This window comes from Lissotriton helveticus, chromosome 3_2 (assembly GCF_964261635.1).
Source record: "Lissotriton helveticus chromosome 3_2, aLisHel1.1, whole genome shotgun sequence".
Taxonomy (NCBI): Eukaryota; Metazoa; Chordata; class Amphibia; order Caudata; family Salamandridae; genus Lissotriton; species Lissotriton helveticus.
Window position 1 is genome coordinate 234,259,417 of NC_136062.1, and position 27,118 is coordinate 234,286,534.

The 27,118-nt window shown below is 46.9% G+C and overlaps 1 protein-coding gene across 5 annotated transcripts in view; it reads left to right on the plus strand.

Annotated features, from left to right (window-relative positions):
- Nucleotides 1-27,118, plus strand: part of SIN3A (SIN3 transcription regulator family member A) — an 865,613-nt gene that overhangs the window by 632,366 nt on the left and 206,129 nt on the right. For all 5 annotated transcript variants that reach the window (XM_078685093.1, XM_078685092.1, XM_078685095.1 and 2 more), the window contains 2 exons: nucleotides 12,076-12,259; nucleotides 12,970-13,549. In XM_078685093.1, coding sequence (XP_078541219.1) covers nucleotides 12,076-12,259; nucleotides 12,970-13,549 — 764 coding nt within the window. The remainder of the gene's footprint in view (nucleotides 1-12,075; nucleotides 12,260-12,969; nucleotides 13,550-27,118) is intronic.

Below are 27,118 nucleotides of genomic sequence, written 5' to 3' on the forward strand. Positions count from 1 at the left end.
ACGCTTCCTCCATCTCCCATGGTTCTAACCAAGGACGCCTCACTGGAAGGCTGGGGAGCGGTGCTACAAGAGTTGAAGGTGAGCGGTCATTGGGATCCAGACCAGCGCAAGTTCCACATCAATCTATTGGAACTCAAAGCTATTCGCTTGGCCCTACAGGCTTTTCTTCCGAGGATTCAGAATCACACAGTGCTGGTTCGCACGGACAACACAACGGCCATGCACTATATAAACAAACAGGGCGGGACAAGATCCCGGGCTCTGTCAAAAGAAGCTCAGGAAATTTGGAACTGGGCGATTCTCCACAACATTGCTCTTACGGCAGAGCACCTCGCAGGTTCGCTCAATTCAACAGCGGATGCGTTGAGTCGCCAAAGATCGATCAGTCACGAGTGGGAGTTACACCAGACCATTCTCGAGGAGGTCTTTTCAGTTTGGGGAACCCCGACCATAGACCTGTTTGCAACCCCGGAGAACACCAAATGCCAGTTCTATGCAAGCGGGGATCCTTGGGGAATGCACTTTTGATAGCTTGGTGTGGCGCATTTGTCTACTGTCCTGTCCTTGTCCTGATCAGGAAACTCAAGGCGGAACCTTGCACAATGATTTGAATTGCACCAGCGTGGCCCAGACAGTTTTGGTACAAGGAACTCCTCCTGCTGTCTCAGGATCAAGCGATTCACCTGCAGCCGCATCCATCTCTTTTGACAATGTCTCAGGGTCAAGTGCTCCATCCAGACCAGAGCTCACTCCAATTGACAGCGTGGCTCCTGAGTACAGAGAATTCCAGGCGTTGAACCTCACAGAAGAGTGTAAGGTTATACTGTCGCAGGCCCGGGCTCCGAGTACAAACAAGACTTATTGGGCGAAATGGAAGAGGTTCTGTCTCTGGTGTCAGAGGCAGGATATTCATCCATACACTTAAGCTCTGCATCCGCTTTTGCCATATATTCTTTCTCTGGCTAAGTCAGGTTTGGCTCATTCTTCTGTCAAGGTACATCTAGCAACCATTTCTAGATTCAGGGAGACTTCTTCAGGTCATTCACTTTGGTCCGCAAGGATTATTAAACAATTCCCGAAGGGCCTGTTCAGAGCTTTCCCTCCAGTCCGGCCTTCACCACCTGTCTGGCAGCTTGATTTAGTTTTGGCTCATCTGATGAGAGCTCCGTTTGAGCCCATTCACAGAGCAGATCTAAAATTTGTATCGTGGAAACTGGCTCTTCTATTAGCCTTAACATCAGCCAGGAGGATTAGTGAGCTCCAAGCGCTCACGATTGAGGAACCCTTTCTTCAGTTTAAAAAGGATGTTCTGATTCTGAGGACAAATCCAAAATGTATCGCAACGGTCCCATCCGAATTCCATCTGAATGAGCCGGTGATTTTGAAATCTTTTTTCCCATGACCTACTACACCAGCGGAGAGGTCTTTGCATTCTTTGGATGTTCAGAGGTGTCTGAAATTTTATCTCGGACGAACAAAACCATTCAGGAAGTCTTCTCAACTTTTGGTCTCTTATAGTGCTCCGTGGAAGGGATTTCCGCTTTCGAAGCACAGTATTTCACGTTGGATCTCTAATACAATTTAATTTTGTCATCAAGAAGCGGGCAAACCGCTTGAAAGACGAGTTTGTGCTCATTCAACGAGATCTGTTGCTTCATCAGTGACTCTATTCTCAGGAGTCCCTATCAAGGACATCTGTAGAGCAGCTACGTGGAGCTGTACCCACACCTTCACGAAGCACTACTGCTTGGACTCTTCCATGAAGGATGATGCAGCGGTGGGTCAAGCAGTCCTGAGAAATCTTTTTCAATGAGAGGTGAGCTTTCCCTACAATCCCTCCTTCCTGTATTGCACATTTTGTATTGATTATTGTATTCTTCTGTGGTAAAAAATGTTATGATTTGTTTCCTATGAGGATAACTATGTTGACATGTAAGGATATTCATGTAACAAAATGTGCTTTTATGTTTTACTGCTAGCTACTCTGATACAAAGCATGGGAATCTATGAAGATTCCAATACTGGGGCAAGAAAACAAGTTACTTACCTGCAACTTTGGTTCCCCAGTATTGGTAACTTTCATAGATTCCCATGCGCCCACCCTCCTCCCCTGGGAAAGCTCGGCCTTTTTCTTTACTGAGATAGTTGCTGTTACACAACAGCTACGAAAATATGAGGCTCTGAGGCTCTCTCAGGAGGGTTCTATGGGGTAAGGCTGTTCTGATTGCTTGTTGCAGAATGTTGGTCTCTCTTACAAAAAGAGGTGGATAAGCTACAAAATGAGATGAGGCCTAAGCCTAGTTTTCTCTTTTGTACTTACTGCCATGGTATTTTTTATTTACCGAGGCTCCCATTCCGACGACGGGAGAATGATACAAAGCATGGGAATCTATGAAAGTTACCAAAACTGGGGAACCAAAGTTACAGGTAAGTAACTTGTTTTCTTCCCGTTTGTTTGGCCAAAAGCCTGCGCAGAACCAAAAGCTGCATTCCCGTGGCCGTGGAAACTGCCGGGGGGGGGGTCGGTGTGAGGGTCAGTCCACCTCTGCCCCCACAATGTAACCTCGATACATTCCTAGTCTGAGCGCCGGGTCGCACCCCACACAAGTAGGTGGCAGGATTCCTCAATACCTTCTCCATTGGCGTTCTGTCACTTCCTACAAGTGGGTGCTGCAACTCGTCAGGAGGGTTACTCCCTCCCCTTCGAGTCTACCGCCTCCAGCCCCCCGGCCATTCCACCTCGATTCCACTGCATGTCGGGGGATCACATTGCGCTTCTCCGGCAGGAAATTACGGCCCTCTTGGCCAAGGGGGCCATCGAGCGTGTTCCTGGGCCGGAAGTATGATGTGGTTGTTATTTGCATTACTTTCTGGTTTCCAAGAAGGACAAATGGGGCTTGCATCCCATCTTGGACATCAGGGACGTCAATCGCTTCCTCCAGAAGGAGAAGTTAAAGATGTTGGCTCAGGTCTTGGCTGCCCTTGATCCTGGAGACTGGATGGTAGTGTTGGACTTGCAGGACGCATATTTTCACATCCCCGTCCTGCCGGCGTTACCTGCGGTTCACATTAGGCCAGGAGCATTTTCAGTTTGCCCTGCTCCCCTTCGGCATCACCAGTGCCCCTCGGGTGTTCATGAAAGTGATGGTGGTGGTCGCAGCTTATCTGCGCCGGTCAGGGGTGTCAGTCTTCTCCTGCCTTGACGACTGGTTGTTGAAGGAGGGCTCGCTCCAGGCAGTCGTCTCCCACCTTCAGACTACGGCCAACCTCCTGCACTTGCTGGGTTCTCCATCAACATGCTTAAGTCGCACCTGAGTCCCTCTCAGAAGCTCCCCTTCATCGGAGCGGTTCTGGATTCGGGTTTATCCTCCCGAGCAGCGAGTCTGTGATATTCAGGCTATGATTCCGATCTTTCGGCCTCTATCCTGGGTTTCGGTCAGGATGACCCTCCGGCTCCTGGGCCTGACGGCCTCCTTCATCCTGCTAGTGCAACATGCCAGATGACATATGCGGGCTCTGCAGTGGGATCTGCAGTTCCAGTGGGGCACAGCATCAGGGCAACCTGTCCGATCATGTCCGGATCTCGGAGGGCACTGCACGACACTTGCAGTGGTGGCTCACCAATCGCGATTGGGTCAGTGGCAGATCCCTCCCCCTTCCCCAAGCGGAGCACACAGTGGTGATGGATGAGTCCCTCCTGGGATGGGGAGGCCACTTGGGAGAGGTGGAGATCAGAGGCCTCTGGTCTCCGGCGGAGTCCCGGCTCCATATCCACCTTTTGGAGCTTCGGGCGATCCGACTTGCACTGAAAGCAGTCCTTCCCTCTGTCCGGGGAAGTGTGGTGGAGGTTATCACGGACAACACCACCGCCATGTGGTATTGCAACAAACCGGGCGTGGTGGGGTCCTGGTCGCTATGTCAGGAGGCTCTGTGCCTATGGACATGGCTGGAACATCAAGGCATTACCTTGGTGGTTCAACACCTGGCAGGTTCTCTGAATGCCAGGGCGGACAAACTCAGCCGCCGGTGCATGATGGATCACGAATGGCGTCTGAACTTGGACGTGGTGCAAGGTCTCTTTCTGCAGTGGGAAGAGCCTTGGTAAGATCTATTCACCACCGAAGAGAACGCGCAATGTCATCAGTTCTGCACGTTGGAATTTCCAAGTCGGCGCTCACTCTGCAACGCTTTTCGTCGCGAGTGGAGTTGCTGTCTGTTGTATATCTTTCCGCCTATACCTCTTCTGCCTAGAGTGCTGGAGAAGATTCGGCGTGACCAGGCCCCAGTCATTCTTGTGGCTCCGGATTGGGCATGAAGGTACTGGTATCCCAAGCTACTCAACATGGCGATCGTTCCCCCGATCCGACTGCCTCTTCGGGAGGATCTTCTGTCGCAGTAGCAGGGGACGGGCCTCCACCCGAACCTGTCCAGCCTCCACGTCCATGCGTGGAGATTGAGCGGCGACAGTTGACAGCTTTCGATCTTCCTCCCGAAGTCTGTGATGTCATTCTGGCAGCCAGGCGTAAATGTAAATTGTAAATGTTTTTGAGCTTGTAAAGCGCACTGCTACCCGTCCATAGGTCTCCTGGCGCTGTATAACTCTGGGGAACCCGTCCTGGCTTTCCCTGTGGGATGGTCCCTTCATGGGAGTCCCCAAGGTGGAGCCAGGCATCCCCGGAATTGGTGGGGCCGTTGTGGAGATTAGGCAAGCTAATGCCCAGAGTTGCCGAGTGGAACCCCTGATTAGAGTAAGCACCGAAGCGAGAATTATCAAGTCCGCTGACCAAGGTCCACGACCCTGCCGCGTCGGGAATTGAACCCTGGTCCCGGGCCGACTTCTGCTCTCAGGCCTGCCGCCTCTAACCAGTGAGCCACACTACTCCACTTCTACTAAGACGGTATACGCTTGCAGGTGTAACAAGTTTGTGGCGTGGTGCACAGCAAAGGCTGTGGAACCCCTTTCTGCCCCTCTTTCTGAGGTCCTTCTGTTCCTACTATCCTTGGCCCAGCAGGGCTCTACTCTGGGCTCTCTCAAAGGTTATCTTTCGGCCATCTCTGCCTTTCTGCGGCTTCCAGATCAGCCTTCTCTTTTTAAGTCCCCGGTTGTTAACCGTTTCCTAAAAAGGCATTGCGCACTCGTTTCCTCCCGTGCCGTTCGTTATGCCTCAGTGGGACTTAAACCTTGTCCTGACATATCTGATGTGCGCACCCTTCGAGCCCCTTCATTAACCGTCTTTTACGTCTTCTCACTCTAAAGATGGCCTATCACCTCTGCCAGAAGAGTGAGTGAGCTCCAGGCTCTTTCTTCTAAACCTCCTTTCCTTTCTGTTCATCCGGACAAGGCGGTTTTAAGGACTCGTCCTTCTTTCTTGCCAAAGGTTGTCACACCCTTCCACATCGGGCAGACCATCACTTTGCCCACCTTCTTTCTGCCTCCGCATCCTTCGAAAGAGGAAGAGAAGCTCCACCGTCTGTACCCGAAACATGCGCTCTCGTTCTATCTGACACGCACACTACAGTTCCAGGTGGATGACCAGCTCTTTGTTGGCTATGTGGGTGCCAAAAAAGGTTGGGCCGTGCACAAACGGACCATCTCTCGGTGGGTCGTTCTCTGCATCACAGCCTGTTACTCTTTGGCCAATTCCACCAGGGCAACGGCAAACACTACTGCCTTGGGACGTGGCGTTTCCTTGCAGGACATTTGTCAGGCAGCTACGTGGGCCTCGTTGCACACGTTTACCAAGCATTACTGCCTTGACAGTGAAGTCCGGAGAGACGGCTTCTTTGGCCGTTCTGTTCTCCTTGACTTTCTGGTGTAATCTAATTCGCAGACCTTCCATCAGGGTTGGTGTTGCTGGGGTATCTATTCTAAGATAAGGAATCTATCACGAACGTGTCTCTTTCAGATGCACAAGTTACTACTTATGTAACGATATACCTGTAAGAGACATTAGTTAGCGATAGATTCCTTACCGCCCCACCCATCCTCCCCGTACTGCGTTCTGATTACTAGGGTGAGGACATCCCTTTCAGGGCCCTAGTTTCATGGCACCCGTAGTCTGTTTCTTGCATGGCTCTGCGTTCCTGGCGTGGAAAGTCATGCACAGAACTGACGTCAGCGCGCATGGGTGGCGCCTAAGTAGTCTACGTGAAGTCATTTCGGCGACGGACGAGGAGCCGCGCGATGCCACCTACTGACGCGCAGGGGTACTGCTAGCAAAAAACTTTCAGGATCCAGTCTATCACTAACTAATGTTTCTTACAGATATATCGTTACACAAGTAGTAACTTGTGCTTCAGGTCTGGGGGAGCCTCCTACATACTAAATTTAGGGGGCGTTTAGGGGAGCCGCAGGTAGGGACATTAGGCAGCTTGCCTTGGGTGACTACACCCACAATTATGACACTCTCCTATGGGAGGGAGCTTCAACCTACCCCTGATTGGAGGCATCTCCCCATCTTCAAGCTGGCAGGGACTTAAAGATGTGCTTTACCTCGCCTCCCCCACCTTATGTGTGGAGGTGACGGAGGTGGGCACTATTCTTTCTAGGTTTTCCTTCCCAAAGTGGGGGTGTAAACCGGGGGCTGATAGCAGCAGCGGCTGGGCGTCACATTACAAAGGCGGCAGGCCTTTAAAGCTTCCCATTCGAGCACTGGCCCATCCTCGGAAGGAGGTGTGACACCTCTGCTTAGGATGTGCATTGTGCACACAGATATCAAAGTTAGCGAGCACCTTGCATAAACTGCATATTGTCTGTGACAGTTATCTTGAACCATCTGTCAAAGAATGTTAGAGAATCAGACAAATGTCTACAAGTGGAACAATTGACCTTGCATGTATCGTATATTCTACACCTGTACCAGTTCAACTTAATATATTCTGGTCAACACCACCGAACAAGATGAACTTGGAGATGTTAACTCGCCAAAGCATTGCTAATCCTTCAGTGAACACTGAATTTCCAGTTATTGCACTTGTCAATGAGGAGTTGGTGCCTGCAGCGATGTATTCAAAAGGTTCAGGCCATATTGTTCAGGAACTTAACAGTAAATTGGAGGAAGCTGACCTTTGTGTTGTGCCACATGCTGAGTAGGCTGATCGAAATGGTTCCAATTGAGTCATTGTACTGTCAAATGACACAGGTTTTAATATTGTGCTACTTAGATTTGTTGCATTGTTCGCAAGTCAAGGATTGTCAAAGTTATGGATACGTTCTGGAACAGGCAAGAAAAGACACTTAATCCTGCCTCATATTCTATACTAAAAACGTGACCCAGAGATGCCAAGTGTTCTTTTAAAGGCACATTTTCTTACGGTTGATGACACTGGTGTGTACGTTAAAGGATAAAAACCATTATTACTTGTTTCATTACTAGATATGTGTCTAATTCCTTTATTATAGACGCCATTTTGGAAAATGCTGAAGGGTTGCTATGGGGAGTTATTTTCTGTCTCTATAAAAACGACTTGACCTCCAAAACCTGTTTTGACACCTAAATGAAGTATATAGGTCTCATGGTTCCTGAAATATTAAAAGCATCACTACAACACATCTGCCATTTTTAGGTTTCGCCTGCCGAAGGCTGCGCTCTGCGCAGCTTTAATGCGCAGGCGAAATCTATTGTTTACCATATGTGCTTCAGGAATGTCCCCCGGCTCCCATTGGCTAGCTCCATAAATGGAGGCTAGCCATTGGGAGCCGAATCTGTCCGTCAAGGCCGGACCAGATTCGGGGGCGTTCCCGCGATTTTTTCGCTCTCCACCCTCTTCGGATCGTCATCGCGGCGGTGGGTGTGTTATTTTTTTTTTTTGAGTCGGCCTGTTTTCGTCTTTTTACAAGTGTTTGTTGTTGGAGTTGGCTGCAAGATTCGAGTTCCCACGAGGCAATCAGGTAAGGAGCATTTTGTTTATAAATGTGTTGAGTGCTCCGTGTGTTCCCGCTGTCCTTTCCTGCTCCCCCCTCCCCCTGTTCTTGTCCCCGTTCCCGCCCCCCTCCCGCAGTCCGTGTGCCTGCCCGCCCCCCCTCCCGCTGTTTTTCAATCATCAGCCATGCTTCATCAAGCGCGTGAAAGCAAGCTGAGGGCTGCCATGGTGAGTTTGCTTTGCGCTCACTTCCTCCCCCGCGGGCATCTGGTTCCACGTAATTCCCCACAAATGCACGCACAAGGTACACATGCTTCAAACATTTGGAAAACTCATAGATTTCGCAAGTGACATATAGCAATGTTCTGTTTTATAGTTCTAGATAATACAGTGCTTTGGTTTTGCAGGCACGGGTATGGCGTCTCGCAACCTCTGTTCGAATGGAATAGAAAGTAAACCTGTACAAGAAGGGCCGCCTCGTTTACCTCATCGGGAACACTGCTGTTATTGTCTCGAGTCTCCACCTATAGCAGCGCCCGCCGCAGCCTCCACACAAGCATCGGATGGGTATGAGCTGCTGCTTGGGGAGAGCTGAGCAGACATGAGTGCGCCTTCCTTGCGAGTTTTGCTGGGATTTGGCAGGGGAATTGCAGCGGTATCGGTGAGCCTCCCCCCTGCCCCCCTGCCCCGTGCGCTAAGAAAGACAATCCGCGAGGAGGGGAGCAACTCCAAGGTGTTTACCCAGGAGCTGACCGGGGGCGGGGGGCAAATGCTTTTATTTGTGGGGCGCTAAAAGAAAGGCGGCACTGCGCTTCACCGAAAAAGAAAGGGCTTCTTGTTACTTCTACCACAAGAAAACACGGAGAGCCTAGGAGTGAAGTCACGACACGAGGTGACCGACGTCTAACTGGAAGCGACAATGAGGACTGGCCGTCAACAATGCAGGGGACCGAGCAGCCAATCTTTTCTTTATGTATTCTGCAAGACCAACATGTTGGATGTTGTTCGCTTCTGAGTCTGACGCTGTACTTTGTCGCCTCTCTGGTGTCATACGTTGCGCCCTCGCAATTAGAACATACTTTGTTATTCAACTTCAACCTGTTGACATTCCGGGGCTCAAATGTGACAAGAACAGAGCATCTGCTGGGTGTGTGTTTAAAAGTATGACCCTTTGGGCTTTCACGTCATTCGGGACATTAATTTAAATCAACGAAACTAGAATTACTGCATAAAAACGGGCAAATGTCCGGAAGGTTGGCCCATGAGAGGGTGAGGTGCTCATTCAGCATCTTTCTTCATTTTATCTTTTAAACACTATAATAGGTATTGTTCCCCCTGATACCAATTTTGCACAAAACTGATCTCCTGTGCGAGCCATGCCGAGACTTGTGGTTTATTTTATTTTTTTACTCCGCGACCGCGAATACAGTTTTGCATGTTGGGGCTTGGATGTCCCTATTTAGAAGGAGAACTGCAAAACTGCAAGTCCCAGAATGCAAAGTGTTGCTTGCTGAATAGGTAGAAGGGGTATATGGGCTACACATGACAAGGAAGTTTTTTGCATATCTGCCACCTGCCTAGAAGGAATGCTGCTTTGCAGGTTCTCGTTCCAAATCAGCAGCAAATTCCAAAAGTTGTCCCAAATGCATTCTTTGAGGTGGCCATAATGTGTTTGTGCGCTAAGTTCTTGTAATGTAAAGTGAGACTGAGTGGACAAACTTCCTAAACAATTTTGTGTACCTGGAAACCTCCCACGCGCCTCGGAGCACGCGAATCAGCTGAAAGATCTCTTAGAAATATATGTTAATAGGAGAAACATGGGGCGTAGTTGCGTGTTTATTTCTTTAACCGTTCACCAAGTCTTTTAGAAAAGACCAACGTCTCCCAGTCTGTGGTTTCATCAAGTTTTAAATCTGTACGGGTGAAGTGGCACTCTTCTTGTGAAGTTTTTAATCCGGACGTTATTATGGATAAGCGCCCAAAGCCAAGGCTGACAGAAGAGGTCATACATCATGGCACGCTTGCTTGTCCCTCTCTTTCCCCTCTCCTCGCCCTTCTCTCTCTCTCGCCCTGTGCTTGTAACGCATTAACTGGTTATTCTCAATGTATTTCTAAGTGACCCGCATTTTAGCAGCTACTAAATGGGAGGGAATGGATAAAAAGCAATCAGCCCAACATTGCAAAATATCGGTAAGTGGGAAAAGCAGAGGAGGAACTAGGTATTACTTTTTATGGGGTCGCGGTACTTTTAAAAATCGTACTGAAATGGTCTGCCGTGACTTCTACGTGCCCTCCAGCCACCTCCTACACAGCTGTTAGCCTCTAGCGGTGCAGACACACACCTTGCCAGCTTACTGACTGCTCCTCCACCCTCCCCTCCTGCGCCCTCCCCTCTCTCCCCAAGCCCCACCTTCCCCGTGGGTGGGTTGGTATCTCCTCGTCAGCCTCGCTGAGCCCTGCGCGTGCAGTGGTAGCCCCTCCCGTATGAATATGGAATAGGCTGCACGAGGACAGCTATTGACATTGTAAATGACAATGCCATTTATTTATCTGTTTTCAAAACCAACACATAAATAAACAATTTGTCAATTACAATGCCAATAGCTCTAACTTTGTCAAAGGCGAAACCGTTGCATTGTAAATGCTTGTTAAAAATGTCGTCCAGAAAAACTTGGCCTGGATCAGCAATGTTCTACCAAGCGAAATTATTTCTCTAGTGATCCAATAGCACAAATCAAAAATGTAAATCTCTGGACAACAATTTCTTTTTACGGAGGTTTAACAGGGTGTCTAGATTAGGATGCAGTTACCAGCTGATTTTGAATTGCAAAGCAACCTTACAGTTTGGTTGACTGGCTTTTTATGTGTTTTCCACAAAGAGGTATCCTTGCTAAAAAGCCACCTCTCTAAACCCCACACCTCCCAACACCGTCACAAGAAGACTTTTATTTGTACTTCAGGTGGACTCCGCATGTCCCTATTGGAATGATAAATGACTCTAGTGGGTAACTGGCAGCCAGCAGTTAACTAATAGCCTAGGATTACGACAAGTACCCATCTGTTGATGGTTTGTTTAGTTGGCCATCTTCTAAGAGAGCTAAGATCGGTTGATGAACAGTACAGTAAAACATGGAGCTCCTCCAAATAATTAAATTCACTTGAGATAAATCAAAGAATAGGCTAGTATAAATGTTCAGGACTGACACAGCATGGCTGACCATTCCAGAGAATATTCCTCTAAACCTAAAAGTGCGTGTTCCTCAAGTCAGGATTTGAGGTGTATTGGCGTTCTAGTTTTCAAACAGCAGAGATAGGTAGGTAATGACCGCAGTATTGAAACAGATGTGGACACAACAATTGAGTTACCATGAGTTAAGTTGTTTTTACTTCAATTTGATTTATTGTACAGGATAGTATTGAGGTTTTATGCTGATTGAGCTTCTAGTCAGCATTAATGCACTTTGAGATTCTGAGTCTGGGAGGGTTTAATGGAAGATAATATGCAGTGAAACTGAAACAGATAACGCAGAATGATTGTTGTAAGTGCAAGTAGAGTTTTCGGTAGGTATGCCATGATTGGGAAGGTGTATTAATGTAACATCTTATCAGACAAAACATGGTGTAAGTTGAATGGCAGTGTGGAGATTTGACCCAGACATGCTTTGAGTAGATTGGATTCATTGAGTACTTGAACTAATTGTAATATTTTTAGATAATTAATTTCAAAATATCTTGCAAACAACTTTGTTTATACCAATCTCGAAATACACTGACTTTACTTAAAATAATTGCAGCGTCTGGTGCTGGCAGATTGTGGAAATTAGCACTTCGGAAAAAATCTTGGTCCCAAGTTTTTATTTCTTCAATATAAAGCTCTGGACAAACCATTGTGATAAAAACGGAGACAGTCAACAGCTGTAAAAGACTGTATTAACAGCATATAAGAAACTACCACAAAACGGACATTTGCTGGCAGCTTGCTGCGTTTTGGTGTTTTGTTTCTACTTTGTTTAATGTTGTTTTCTTAAGTATTTCAGCAGTTGGTTTGTATTCATTCCCTAAAGCAGTCTACTTTCGTGAGGCACAGGGGATGTTAAGTTTTCTTGTATTTTTAAATTTTCTTGTTTTGCTTACTTTGTCACTTTTGCTGACAGCCCCGTGTACAATTACAGGGTCTTTATCTGTGTTAAGATTTTCTTATTTGTGCTGCAGGTTAAAAATGAAAGAGGAGGAGTGGCGGGAAGCCCAAAGGGGTTTCAATAAAATTTGGCGTGAACAAAATGAGAAATACTACTTAAAATCTCTAGATCACCAGGGTATCAACTACAAGCAAAACGACACCAAGACATTGCGTTCCAAGAGCTTACTCAATGAGATTGAAAGCATCTACGACGAGGTGAGTGCGCCTGCAGAAAAAACGGCATATTCCAACATCGATAGTGAGTGCATTCTACAGTACTCTACCATATGTCTGATTGTTTTTGTACTTTTAACTCTGTTCTACAAAGATTTTTCAAGGTGTCCTGTATTTTCCCAGTATGCAGCCAGCTCATATTACTATTTCATGTATTATAGTCTCGTTCCAGTTTCTCAAGTGCTGGTGTTCACAGCCTCATTGACAAACGTAGATTGAACACTGGAAAGTTCCTCTTACGTTTTGCGGTAAACCTTTGTGAGGAACAGATTTGAAACCAGACTGGCGAGCATTGCCAGTTTCACATTTTCTGCCTTGCATTTTCTTCAAAAAGTATCCACTCATAACTTTTGTTAAAGAAACCTTATACATCACACAATTTGAATTTGAGGATGCTTAAAAAAATAGTTCACTGATAGACTTGCAAATTATGTAGATTTAATCTTCATCACAGCCATATTAGGGTGCCAATTGATATGTATTATAAAAGACATCTGTGCCACCTCAGAGACCAGCATGATAAAGATAATTCTTATTTTTTTCCTGTTCAGCCATTTTTGCCTTGCTTGTGAATTTTGGAAAGAAAGGTCTGTGCCACCTGCTGAGCCATGAGCTGAAAGGTCAAGAGATGATCACTGAACTGATTGCTGCTGGAAGCATGAAAGAACTAACTTTCTCTTTTCCTATTTCAGAGGCAAGAACAGGCATCGGAGGACAACTCTGGGGCACCCGTCGGCCCACAACTTTCATTGGTATACGAGGATAAGCACATCTTGGAAGATGCAGCATCACTCATCATCCACCATGTCAAACGGCAGACTGGTATTCAGAAGGAGGACAAGTACAAAATCAAACAGATCATGTACCATTTCATCCCTGATCTGCTATTTGCACAGCGAGGCGAACTCTCAGATGTGGAAGAGGAGGAGGAAGAAGAGGAAGAGATGGATGTGGATGAAACCACGGGGGCTGTGAAAAAGCACAATGGAGTGGGGGGCAGCCCTCCCAAAGCCAAACTGCTCTTCAGCAATACTGCTGCACAGAAACTGCGAGGCTTGGATGAGGTGTACAACCTTTTTTACGTGAACAGCAACTGGTACATCTTCCTCCGGCTGCACCAGATCTTGTGCTCACGGCTGTTGCGCATTTATAACCAAGCAGAGAGACAAATTGAAGAAGAAAATCGCGAGCGCGAATGGGAGCGAGATGTGCTTGGCATCAAGAGGGACAAGAGCGAGACCCCAGCCATTCAATTAAGACTCAAGGAACCTAGTGAGTGACAGCCTCATTCTTATTTGTTTATTTCTAGTACCCCAACACTGCAAGTGTCCGCAGTAAAATTCAGTCAAGGGGCTGCAACCTTTGGAGCCCTCACCCATTTTCATTCTTTTCTCCTAAATGCTAATCCCATGGCGCTTTGATGGGGTGGAGATGGGAAGGTCAGAAATTTGTCTGGTTGCAACTCCCCTGAGATTTAAGACGTGGTTTGCAATGTTGTTGTATAACTTGTTGCAAGAAAGAATTTTTATTGAGAATACTAATGAAAGGAACTGATAGATCAGTGTCCCAACTCAATCTGCTACATGTTGGCGTGACATCCTTAAAGAGAGGCCTTCCCAGTGGCCACAATATATTAAGATCCGTCATGTAGCATCATGGTAGTACTGGTCACTTCATGGTTCTGGAAATTGTGCTATGACACATTGTTGTTCAGTATTCTGCTTGCAGTATGTTTATTTACACAGTCTTATTGGGGTGCCCTTGGTTTACTGAGGTTAAGTTTGACAAAGATGCTGCAGTTTGGTCAGGTTATGCATTATGCACATAACTAGTTCCTAACCCAGTCTGTGCTGAAGCATGCTGCCTGTTTTAGCTTAAGGTATTTTAGGGCTGGGTTATGTTATGCGTATTGATATAATGACCATCCCTCTGATTACCTTACTCGTTGCTGTGCTTTCAGCGGTTGCTGGGTTTGTAGAGGGGAGGCCCAACATCCAAGGACTATTGAAGGCAGTGTTAGGAGATTATCTTGCCGATTGTATTTGGGGTCTGCAGGGCAGAGGGGGGCAGGGTCTTGCCAATCTCCACTAAGGTTCTGCTGCTCTGAACTGAACTTTTGCTGGATAATGCACTGCAAATATCAGGTTTTCTGTGACAAGCCATCCAGGCCTACATACAGTCTTCTTCAGAAGTTAATAGCCACTGCAGATTCCTCACCTTTAGAATATCCACCGGCACCAGACTTTATCTGTAGGATTTTAACAGCATTTCTGCTATGGTCTAGTAATTGGTGCCATGTGGCTCTTTGCTGACTTAGTTCCCGACTTGAAGTGATGATGGAGCCACAGATAAGCACCACTTCTGCATGGTTATATCTGTTCCTTTCTTTCTCTATCTGCGTACATGGATCTGGAGCTCGCTTTCAACTTTTTCCTCATCAGTTGATATATTTTTTACTCAAAAATAAATGTTCCCTGTGTATGGCAAGCCTGTCCCCTCCAAAGGCCACAGGGTTTAAGCCCTGAAAGGACTGTTTCAAATCGAGGGCTGGTGCAGCATGATAGTTCTTCCTCAGTCATTCTTCCATCCAGTCGAGATCGGAGTTCTGCGTGCCAGGGGTGCCCTATTTATGTACAGAAAATGTCCTCCGGTTGGGATGCTGTTGGCATCCAAAAAGCTACAAAGTTCCCTCCCTCCTCATGACCACTTCCTGGGAAATGTGGGACTAGGCTATCCCAGGATGTACCATTCTGCCCACACCCCAGATTGCAGAACCCCTCTCTCATGTTAGGCCTACCCACAGGTGTAGTTACCAAGGGGGCTACATGCCCCTGGAAAGCCTATTTACAGCTGGCTTCTCCTTATCTGTCTCTAGTGCCAACCTTTCTACTTAAAAAAATAAATAAAAAAAGAGCAGCCCCTCTTCCAAGTGTTACCCATTTGCCTTTCAAAGGCGACTTCGCCTTTGAAGCTCGCCTTTTGTGCTAACACCTTCTGGCGTGTCGTGGATATCCTCGAGAAATACGGGTTTTAAACTCTGTGGCCCCTGTCACAGTGTAGGTGACGGACCCGCACCCCGTGTGCTGGTGGTGTTTTGAGCACGACCACAGCTCCAAGTCGTTCTACGACTGCCAGGCCATGCTACCGAGCCCTCAACTGCTACTTTAAAAGGGAGAAATTTAAGAGGTTCACATTGGCTCAGGTCACGTCTAGCCTGAACCCTGGAGGCTGGATGGTAGCTTTGGACTTGTATGACGCCTATTTTCACATACCTGTCAGCGTTAACTGCAGTTTATGGTAGGCCGTGGGCGTTTTCAGTTTACCGTGCCCCATTTTGTCCTTACCAGCGCCCCTTGGGTGTTCACCAAAGTGATAGCGGTGGTTGCAGCTCATCTTCACAGTTCAGGAGTTTCAGCCTTCTCCCTATCTCGATGACTGGCTGATGAAGGTGGGCTCCCCCCAGACTCATTTTTCACCTCCAGACTTCAGCGGACCTCCTACTTTCGCTAGGGTTCACTATTAGCATCTCAACGCCAAACCGGACTCCCTCTTAGGCTCTCCCTTTCATCAGAGCTTTTCTGAACTGGCATTGAAAGCCTTTCTAACCTCCATCAAGGAAAGGTAGTGCAGGTGTTCACGGACAGCACCTCCCCAATGTGGCTCTGTATTGAAGGAAGCTCGCTCTCTGTATAGTGTGCCAAAATGAGGTACAGGCAAATGCCCAAAGAAATTGCAGATGCACAAATTACACCCCAAATGCTCTCTTTTGTGGTAGTTTGAGAGAACAATTAGGCATATCAGAGGGTTGTGGTAAGCATTTATTACACGCACAAGAGCAATAAATGATACTCACATAAACTATAAATCCAACACCAATTTATAAAAATAACATGTGCTTTATGTAAATTTAGATACCAAGAGCATTGGAATCGGGAAAGTATTTTTCGAGTTATGAATTTTTGCAGTTTTTAGAAATGGACTCCTGCTTTATTTAAATTTAGATACCAAGAGCATTGGAATCGGGTAAGTACTTTTTGAGTTATGAATTTTTGCAGTTTTCAGAAAGGGACACAGTGCATTTTCTGAACCGGCATTGTTATCCTATGTAGGAAAACATGCATTGCATTCGGGCACTTGCCAGTGACTTACGGTACTCTTCTTCTGGACTTGAGGTGAGTATGGTCCAATGATTAAGGCACACAAAACGGTTACCTCTGGAAGCTATTGGGTGTCCGGTTGCAGAAGTGTGGCATGGCGTCCGGTGTCCCACTCACTTCAATGGGAGATCCAGTTACATAGAAGCTACAAGCTGGGACTGGGGGTCCAGTTTTGGGTGATCCACAAGGGGGGCTCGACCCTTGAGATCCTGGGGCACAAAGGGACACCCCTGCTCCACTTCTCCTCCGACTGAGGGGGGCTCGTTGCTGCGGTGTCTTAGGTTCGGATTCCAGTGCAGGTGTCTTATCGCTGTTGGAGGGTGCCTGCAGAAAGATGCATGCGGTGACTGGAAGTCAAGTATAGGCAAACCCTAGAGTGGGCCTAGCTCTTGTGGATCTGGAGACCTTGTTGGCACTGTCGCCTCCCTTGAACTCTTGGAATGTGGCTCTGGAACGTGGGTGCATAAGTGCTTTGAGGCGTTGGGTGGCAGCAGTCACAGACTCACGTCTTGGTCTTTGCGTTGCAGAAGAGGGACGAACATGACAGGGAGCCACTCATGAAGTGGGTCTAACTGTCCTTGAAACCCTTCGAAGTGCAGGTCGGTCTTCCTCACCATTGGTGTCCGGACTGGGCACAACAAGCCTTGGCTGCTGCAAGGGGTCTGGTACCCAGGTATTGGTCCTGTGCGACTCCAGTTGGTCCTGGTGTACTTCCACGTAGTGGGGAGAAAGATCTGACCTTCAGCAGCATGGTGTCCTCTTCCTGGAGAGCTGCTGCGTCGGGCTGGCCGGGAAGCAGCAACTCTGTGTACCGCACCTTGCGTCTTTGGTGCCTATGGCTGCAGGGCAGTAGCTCCTTTACTCCAAAGGAGTTTATTCAGGCAATTGCGAAGCACTGACAGCACTTCAAGTTTCTTAGAGACTGCACTGAGGCAGAGGAGTCTGCTTCTTTCACAATTGTGGGGGCAGCTGACAGACCGTCAAAACAACTCAAATGACTCCCACAGACAGTGAAAACAAACCAAGGTACTTTTGGAAGCAATTTTTTTCCTCATCCAGCTGAGCAATCAGATCAGTCAATGCCAGCTGTTTGCGGGGGAGGTTTTACCATGCTTCATGAAATGTGGTTGGCGAGATCTTGCTAGCATTCCTTGAACAATTTCGGCCCAACCTAGCTCAAGCCATCCTGGATGGTAGTCATTATGAGTAATTCTGAGCAGAACACTTACAACTGTTTGGGTAGAGCAGCTAACACTAGCGTGGTGCTTTGACATCCCACTTAGATGAGATCCACAGGCTTCTCAGGTAACTTATAAGTCTCTTTAATGGACTAGCTGTTTGATAGATCTGGCTGGTTTGGCGAGAAAACTGATCGAGTGTTGGCAGGCTTTTAAGGAAACCTGGCTACTGTGTGTTTCTTGGGCCTTTCCTCCCCTGTGAGGCAGTACCCTCTACAGTTTCTCATCTTTCAAAGCTACTCTGGAGGATTAGTGTACTGACAACACCCAGGCCCCCTGCTCCTGCAGCAAGCCTCCCAGTCATTTTGGGGGAACGCCCCAGCTATAAAGAGCAGGGCAGTTATTAGTCCTTCGCCCCTGCTGTATCAGCCTCCAACCTGCTTTGGTTTGCCCTTAGTGGCACATGGCAACCCTGTGGGAGGCAAGATTAGACATTTCCTCCAAGAGAGGCAAAAGATACCATCTGACAGGTGGGTGTTTCAGATCGTTCAACAAGACTGTCCTGCTATTCTTTTTAGACCCATTCAAATTCTGTGGCGTACCTCATCATTTTGCTCCAAGAAATGCAGGCTCTTCTGGGCAAATGACCCATAGAGAGGGTTCTGGCCTTACACTTATGGATGGCAATTACTCTTGCTGAAGGAAGATAGAGGCCTTCATACCATTTTAGTTCTGTCCTATTGAACACCTTCTTGCTGATGGACCATTTGCAAAGGGCTCATGCTGGCCCACGTTCGGTCTGCCCTGGCTCCCTCCAGCAGACTAGATTGTGGCTTTGTAAATACTTTCATGTACTTGTCCTGCAGTTCAGCAGGTGCTACTTGTGGTCCTGGCATTTTAATTTTGCGGTCTTCTCCTTCGGTCTCTCTAGTATCCCTCGGATGTTCACAAAAGTTGTGGAGAGGGGGGCATACACCTCACTCAGGTTGGCTGGGTCCCCCATCTGCAAGATGGTGGGGATTGAGAGTTGAGCTTCTCCTCGACTCCCCCAACTGAGGGGTGGGGTTGGCAAAGGTGGGCACACCTCCCTTCCTCACTTGCTTTTCCCCATGGTTCTCCTGCCCAAAGACGGGGATCAGAACCAGTGGGGGCCTTTAAGCGTGGCACATAAGTGCAGCAGCCCTTAGAGGCCTTCTCTGGTCACACTGCCCTGGGTACCTGTGGTACCATTTACCAGGGGCTGACCTGTGGCCAGAGTGTGCCAATTGGTTTTTGTTTTCAATGCAGTTTTAGGAAAAGAACATAGGCCCTGGGTACCTGTTTGGGAGGAGCCCATGGCACACTCTGAGTACATCAGCAGTTCAGCAAAAAGTGGGTGCAGCCATGCAAAAAGAGGGCACTTTCATACACTTAGCATTCGAATAAGGAGGAAAGACTCCATCACCTGGATCCCAAATGCTTTTAAGTTTTTACATAGGTCACATCAATGACCATGAAGTGGACCATCAGCTCTTTGTTGGATTCTCTGGGGCAAAGAAAGGCAGTATAGTGCAGAAAAGGGCTCTATCAAGGTGGATAGCCCTCTGCATTGTGACAAGGTGACACGCAGAGTGCTTTCCTTGCCATCTGTCATGCTGTGACGTAGGTATCATTGCACATGTTCCTAAAGCAATAGTGCTTTGCAGCCACGTCAAATGGTAAAGGCATTTTGCCTTTTATGAAGGTTCTTTGGCCTGAGCCTAAATCAGTCAAGGAATTGACATCAACGTACAGGGGTGGCGCTTATAAGTGGCTCCTTCTTTAATGCTGAAGCCGAACTAAGTGGTAGTAATGCCATTAATATCTTCCAGATGTAGTCTGGCGCCTGGGGATATTCTAAAGATGAGGAATCTGTGGTTGGATGGAGTATACACTAGAAAGAGCCTTGCCAAAGGTAAGTATCTTGTTCTTTATGCATGTTCAGTATTTTTTAAACTTAACTTGTTGAGGGAGTCGAACATTTAACCAAACATGCAGTAGATTAGGTTGGTTAAGTTGCTGCCATAATGGCGTGTACAGTCACAAAATCACAAGTATATAGCTGGCTTGGCAGTCTCCCTAGCGCATCTCTGCTTTCCAACCTAAACATCTTTTATAACACTTGCATGTTAAGTAACTTCCCTAGGACACATAGTTTAAGTTAACGAACTGGAAGTCAGTGTTCTAAAATCGCAGACTGAGATTTTTTGCATTGGTATACATCTTTTCATGTACCAGAGTGGTTTGCTGTTGTACGGAGGCATAACTAATTGTATGTGGAGCTTTCTGCTTCATAAGGATGTATGGCTAAGTTAGCATGCTGTTCTTTTAACCTGTAACCTTTAAATTGCACATATGCTGTTGTAACACTAACCTTTGTTCATGCTTCAAAGATTGCAAAGGTAGGATTTCTATCCTTTATTTCTTTTTTTTAATGGGGTGATAGTAGCCCCAGCTGAGGTTTTTTTTGTGTGTTTCAGGTAATGCTTGTAACATTTTGCATACATGTGTTATGGGCTTATACAAGAATTTAATTTTTACTGTAATTGGCAGGTAAATAGGCAAAGCACCTATTTACAAATCAAATCAGTTTTGTCAGTAGGCACTAACACAACTCAATGTAAAATGGTCTTCCAAGAAGACAAGTTCACCAAGTTCATTGTAGTATTGATTATGAATATGATGCCATAAATCATATGCACTACTCCATTGTTAACCTAATGAGCAGGGTAAAAATACCTTTAATGTTAAATTACTGCTGCAGTTATAGTAGCTTCTGTGTGCCTAAAGACTTTTGGTGTTTGCGGTTTATGAAGTTGCAGTTTATATTAGATGCAGATTTTCTAGTGTCTTCATGTGTTATGTTCATTTTCATACAAAACAAATGTAGCCATCTCAGAAAAGCACTACTCTGTTTGAAGTCTAAATAGGGAGCAGTATTCCACCATATGCTGTGGTTTATTTCAGGGTAGGGGGATGGTCTTGTGGGATCCATAGGAGGATTGGTTATGGGTCAGTCTAGTGAGATTTCCAACAACACAATTCTTCCTTAACTTGTGAAGTTCTGCTGTGATCCAAGTTAATGGCCACTGAAAACACAGCTATAGTGTGTGTGTCAACATCTAGGGTTTACCCTAATGACCTCACAATACCTGGGCATGAAAACAGGTTCAACATAAGCTATGGTGTGCTGTGGGAACCGATTTTGCATACGTTATTGCTACAGTGAATACTTAATCACTGGTCTCTTCATACAATTTAAAAAACATGATTTTGTTTGCTCATTGGGTTGCGTGGTAATCTTCACTTTTCTACTGGTACCTAGATTGTGCATTAATATTAGCATTAAACATTAAAATAAACTTACATAACAAAAGAGGGAAAACAATCGCCTAACTTGTGCATACAACAAAAATAAGACAGATTTCACATGGCAAATACAATCTTACTTCACTCTTCCAGTTGGTTTGAGCAATATAGCTGTACTTCTTATTGCACAGTCCATATGGGAGGTAGTCCTTTGGATGGTTGCACATGGAAGATCATCCTGTCCTCTTGTTTTTAAATGTGTGTCCAAAGCATTCTTTATTGTGTTTTAAGAATGGATGACTCCTCCATAAGAAAGTATTGACTCGTTTCGGCCCTTGTTGCTGTGGGCCTCCTCAGGACATTGGAAGAATAAAGTACTTGGTTGGCAAACATGGGTATGTAGTGGAGCTGCAAATACGATCTTCTGCTGGAGATCCTCTTAGTTGGTTCCAGGAGGTAAGGAAGCTGCCGAGTGCATCTATTTGGTAGATTAGGTCACACTCTGCTAGTGGCGAAAGCCTTCATTTGCGGGGGAAGGGGTGGGGTGAGTTCTTGTTCTTCAGACTATCTTCTGTGTGCCTCTTGGGTGGACTTGTTTGACTGAAACCATTCAGGCTGATCAGTGTTGGCGCCGCTCTGGAAGTGGAGCGTATTGCACTGGTAGTCCTCTGTGTTCCTGGGCTGGTACAGTTGGCATATGGGTGTCCGGCGTTGTGATCGCGTCAGGGTTTTTTGAAACTGTGGCAGTTACTTAACTAAAAATCTGTTCCCACTACACACTATAGCTTCTCTTGAGCTATAGTACTCAAGCTCTAACTGTTGGAAAACGAGGCATTAGTTGTGAGGTCTGAACAAATAATGGGTCTACATTTGTTCTTCCCTCGGAACCAAATACCCTGTTGTAGTACTTGACTCTCGGAGGGTAGCAGTGTAGAGCAGTCTGAAGAGGTTGTGTGGGCTAGTATTCGCCATTTAGAGGTATGCAGAAATAACATTCAATAATTGATTGTCCAGTCTGTACTTTCTGTATGAAAAAAAGAAGAGTTTATTTATTACACACACACTACTCAATACTACAAATATACACTTGCTGTTGGAAATACTTTTTGACATTGCGTAAACATTCCCACCCCTCCCGTGGGGGGATGAGGGGGTGTTTTGGGAAGGGGGTCTCGTACCACCACTCACATGTATAACATCATCTTGCCCCCAAATATAGTGGGTTGACCATAATCTGGAGCGAGGTCCCTTCCCACTGGTGGACCACTTCATTGGGTACACCTACCATAGTGACACTTAATCCTGACTGAGCATCTCATACTGCCCATACAGTATACACAATTAAATCACAGTGGCTGGTTGTTCAACTAACGCAGTAGCAAGAATACATGTCTAGCCATCACTTAGAATGATAGGTACTTATCATATCTGATAATGCTGCCTTCGTAGGTGGCCTCTCGCCACTTTCCCACCCGGGCACCCCGCATGCAGGTGAGTTGGACAGGAGCCCGGGGAGCCCACCCCTGCTGCGGAGCCGGCCTTTCATTCCGGTTTGCCCGCCACTGCGGGCAGACCCGGACTCTGCAGCCAGCCGTGCAAGGGTCTCTGGGGAGTGTGATGGCACCCCCCCCCCCCCCCCCCCATCTACCTCCTGCCGCGGGGAGAGCGACCGCACTCCTTTCTCCGGGGCCCAGGAAAGGGTCCTGGGCCATACCCACCTTCATGGGGAGTGTGATGGCGCTCCCTGGCTTTTTCTTCTGCGGAGCCCGAAGATGGGGTCCCCGGCCCCAATCTCTTTACGCGGGTACGACCGGTGCTCCCCTACTTCCTCTCCGGCAGGGCCCAGAGATGGGGTCCCGGGCACTTGGAACCGCTTCACAAGGGTGCAACAGCGCTCCCTGTCTTAATTTTTCATCGGGGCTCAGGGTAGGCCCCTTGGGGCCATTTCACCAGGAACGAGACGGCGTGCCCCAAATTTATTTCGCATGAGCCCAGGATTGAGAGCCTGGGCCCTTAGGTACCTTTGCGGGGGCACGGCGGCACTCCCCTGCATCACCACCTTCTGCGGGCAGCCTCCAGGGGCACATTAAAGACCGGCGGAGGATTCCCACGTACTTCGTCGTCTGTCACAGAAAAGGTTGTCTACCTTCTGGTGGGGATATCTCCGTCTCCTTCTGGCAGATTTTAACAATCTTGGCCTCTTCCCTTCCAGGGGATACTCATCAAAGTCATAAGCACTGAATAGTCCCGCCCACGTGCGGGACCCCGGAGCAATAGCCAATAATATGCATATATCTACATACGTATATATAAATACGCATAAAATAACCATGTATATATAGATCATATACATGTACATATGCAGCCCAATATACACCATACTAGGCTCAAAAACTGCCATTATTGCCTGTAAAATCTTTACATTTGCTAAATAAAGACATATAAATTACATTATATGACAATGCAAAGAAGAAAACACTGCCCTGGTTTTCTTTGAAACACAGCCGACCTCTACTGCCCGGGTCGACGTCATGGCACCTTTCGACGGCGACCTTGATGATGTTTCGACCCTCTCGGCGGCGACCGTCGATGAGACGTCGAGTCCCGCCCTCTCACAGTCGTAGGGGAGCCAGACCTGGACCGCCTACGCTCATGTCGCTTCTCGCCTTGCTTCGACGGCGAATTCTTCTTCGACGGCGAGGGATGTTTCGACGGCGACAGACACCGCAACGGTGATTTCGATGCAGATTTTGAGCACACAGGTACCTTAGAAGAAGATCTGTCCCTCGAAGTTGAAGGAGACAGATGTTTTCTCTTCTCCCTTCCGTCCTTGCGCTCTTTGTGCTGAGAAGAAGGCTTCCTGGAATGAAATTCTTCTCTTCCACTCAGTTTCTCCTCTGTCATGCAAGGACTGAAGCCTGCTCTTCTCTCTCTCTCTCAAAGTTCTATTTGACAACTTACTGCAGTGGTAGCAGAGTTCTGGCTTGTGAGAAGATGGTAGCAAGCTACACAGACCGAATGTGGTCTGTCTTGGCCATTTTTTTACCACAGGCCGGACACAAATAAGGCCGGCATTATGACTGGAAAAATAGCCAAAAAACAGCAAAAAATTGTTGGATTAGTCAGATAATGACTAAAGATGTCGAGTAAAGACGAAAAAAATTGAGAAATACCAGAAGAAAGTGAAAAAATATCACCAACTGGCGAGCTCAATGCTCCAGGATTCTCACAGAAGGAGCCGGAAAAAAGAACTGACCTAACTGTCACCTGTGGTGCATGATGGGAGCCTGGACTCTCACAGAGGTCTTAAAGGCACGGCGCCAGATTTTTCTGTTACTATGCAGCCTATCTAGGCTAAAGCTGCCTCTATGATCCTGCCTGTTTTACCTTTGAAAATAAAGGTTGTGTGTTTCAAAGAAAACCAGGGCAGTGTTTTCTTCCTTGCATTGTCATATAATGTAATTTATATGTCTTTATTTAGCAAATGTAAAGATTTTACAGGCAATAATGGCGGTTTTTGAGCCTAGTATGGTGTATATTGGGCTGTATATGTATATGCATATTATCTATATATATATGGTTATTTTATGCGTATTTATATGTATTTATATATATATGTAGATATATGCATATTATTGGCTATTGCTCCGGGGTCCCGCACGTGGGCGGGACTATTCAGCGCTTATGACTTTGATGAGTATACCCCTGGAAGAGAACTAGGATTACAGGTAAGTAACTAATCCTTCTTGCTCCTGGTGGCCAGCCCTAGCCACCTGGAGCACTTTTTGCTGCTTTCCTGGCCTCCAAGAGGGTGAACTGAGCAAGGAGCTTTCTTCACTGGCTCCTTGCGCCAGCCGTTTACCTGGCTCTCCTTCTGAGCCTCTCTTCTCCTTGCGCAGAGGCCCAGGCTGCCTCTTACTGGCCCTGGACTCCCTAAAAGGCGCAGTCCAGAGTCCTGGGGCAGTCTGGGTTCTTTCTTCCAACTGCCCATGGTGCCAGTCTCAAATACCAGTATAATTCAGCAAGACCACTCCCCAGAGAGTGCTCCTCTTCCTGTGCAAGGGTTTGAAAGAGAAATTGGAGGGGACTGTCAGGAAGGCACTACTACCCTATCCTGCAGTGACACATAACCTCTCTGCCTCTGATCCCTTCTTCTTGCACAGGCCTCTGGGATACTTCAAGATGGCGTCGTCCAGGGGTCTCATGCCACATGGTCTCTGAAACGCCACCTTCCCCCCCTTGCTGACCTCATGACCAGGGCCTGAGCAGGACTGGTTTCTGGCACCGGGTGATACCTGCTGATTGATACTCTGTAGCTTCACCCCATCTTTCCCTCCTGGAGACCTTCGCCCTTGGGAATGCTTGCTGTGAAGGGCTATGCCTCTGATGCTACCGCTTGGGGAGGAAGGTAATTAATCCATCCTGGCAGGGTCACACCCAGCCGGCTTCTGGTTCTTAGCTGAGCCATAGGAATATGGCATTTCTGGAAGACCCATAAGCAGTACAGGCATGGCTTTGGACTCAGCACAATAATTCTACATACACAACTTACAGTGTACTTTGGTACGTTTCTGGAGTTTGTAGGCCCTAGGGAACTGAAACTACCCTATGTGGTCTCTGTTTCCGTATGAGGAAGATGGTTTGTTCCTACAGTGAAACAGTAAAGCACACTGACTATGCCTTACATGTGTTTCCCACATGTAAAGCCTATTCCATGTCACCACACAGCTCTACATAATCCTTTCCACACCATTCTATCTGTACCAGCTACTGGGCTGCGCAGGAGAGGAATCTCCCCCGCACAGCACTTGCACATGTGCACACACGTGTCCACATGTACTAAGTCCGGTGCCCCTTACCATAGCTGCAGCGCAGTGGCCTTATCTAACAAGGCGGACACAGATGTAATCCATATGCAGTGTATTCTTTTTTTTATTCTGGCTCCAGTAAGAATACTCCCATCTTCTAAAGGCACCCCTGTACCTGAAGCCCCTGCTCCTTGGAGAGCTGAGTTGACAGTGCCCCCTCGACCCTCTACATCTCTGCTTATCTCTTCTGTCGTCTCTCTGTATGAAGCTGGCTCTGTATATACTATATTCAAACATCAAAGATCTGGCACTGATGGGCACCTTCTCAAATTTTTGTGTATAAAGGATTGATATGGGGGGGATATTCTTATCTTTACCCAAAACCAGCTGTTCGTTTACACAGTCTGACCTAATCCTCTGTGCCCACTTGATTAATATTTTAAAACAGATATGAGAAGAAAAGTGGTCAGTCAAGTCACTCAACATACAGCATACCCACTCTAATTAAGTGGTATGTATGCTACAAAGAAAAATGTGTAGAGAAATGAGAAAGTATCTCACGTGTGCACCACCAGAGGAGCTACTGGTAGGTTCTCACCAGCTTGCCCACGTTTTTATCATCGTTAATTTCCTCAAGCAAAAAAGAAGATTGGGTCCAGTGAAAGAAAGGTGTTGAGAAAAAACATACAATAGAGTCCCCGTAATAAAACTTTTAATCCAAAACGTGAGTCTGCCCAGTATTAAAAACACGGCATGTTGTAAACCACTTCAAGGATGGCCAATATGTTTCATTGCCTGCTATATATTAGCGGCAAATTCGTCAAGGCAACCGAGGTCAGCAATCACCTCCCTGGACATCTAGCAATAAATCAAGAGTGACTGACAAACACACAGAAAACAATAAAGAGTGATTTATTTGGAGAGAAACACCCCCAAATCACGGCTTATTTCAGTACTGGTATTAATTAACAACGGACATGTGGCTATCATATAGCACCTAGTCCTTTGTTAAAAAGTCGTAATATTTACCTAGTGAGAGCCATGGGCCCACATACCAGCTCCCACTTAGTCGTAAGAGTGTGTATTGTTTATACTTTCGATCCCTTCACATAGCACTATTGTGCCTTACATGTTCAACTATGGCAATAGATATATCTTATTATGTGTTTCTAAACTGTGCTACTGGAAATAGCACAAAATCATTTATGTGGATTCCAACATAAGCTCAACCTCAATTTTACTCGCAAGTGTACCCTGGTGTCTGGCCAAATGCTGACTTAACGCGTGCACACAATCTCATCAATTCTATTAAAAACAATGTCACTCTGCAACATACTTGTTGCACAGCATTGTCTTGCTTCATATTTTGAC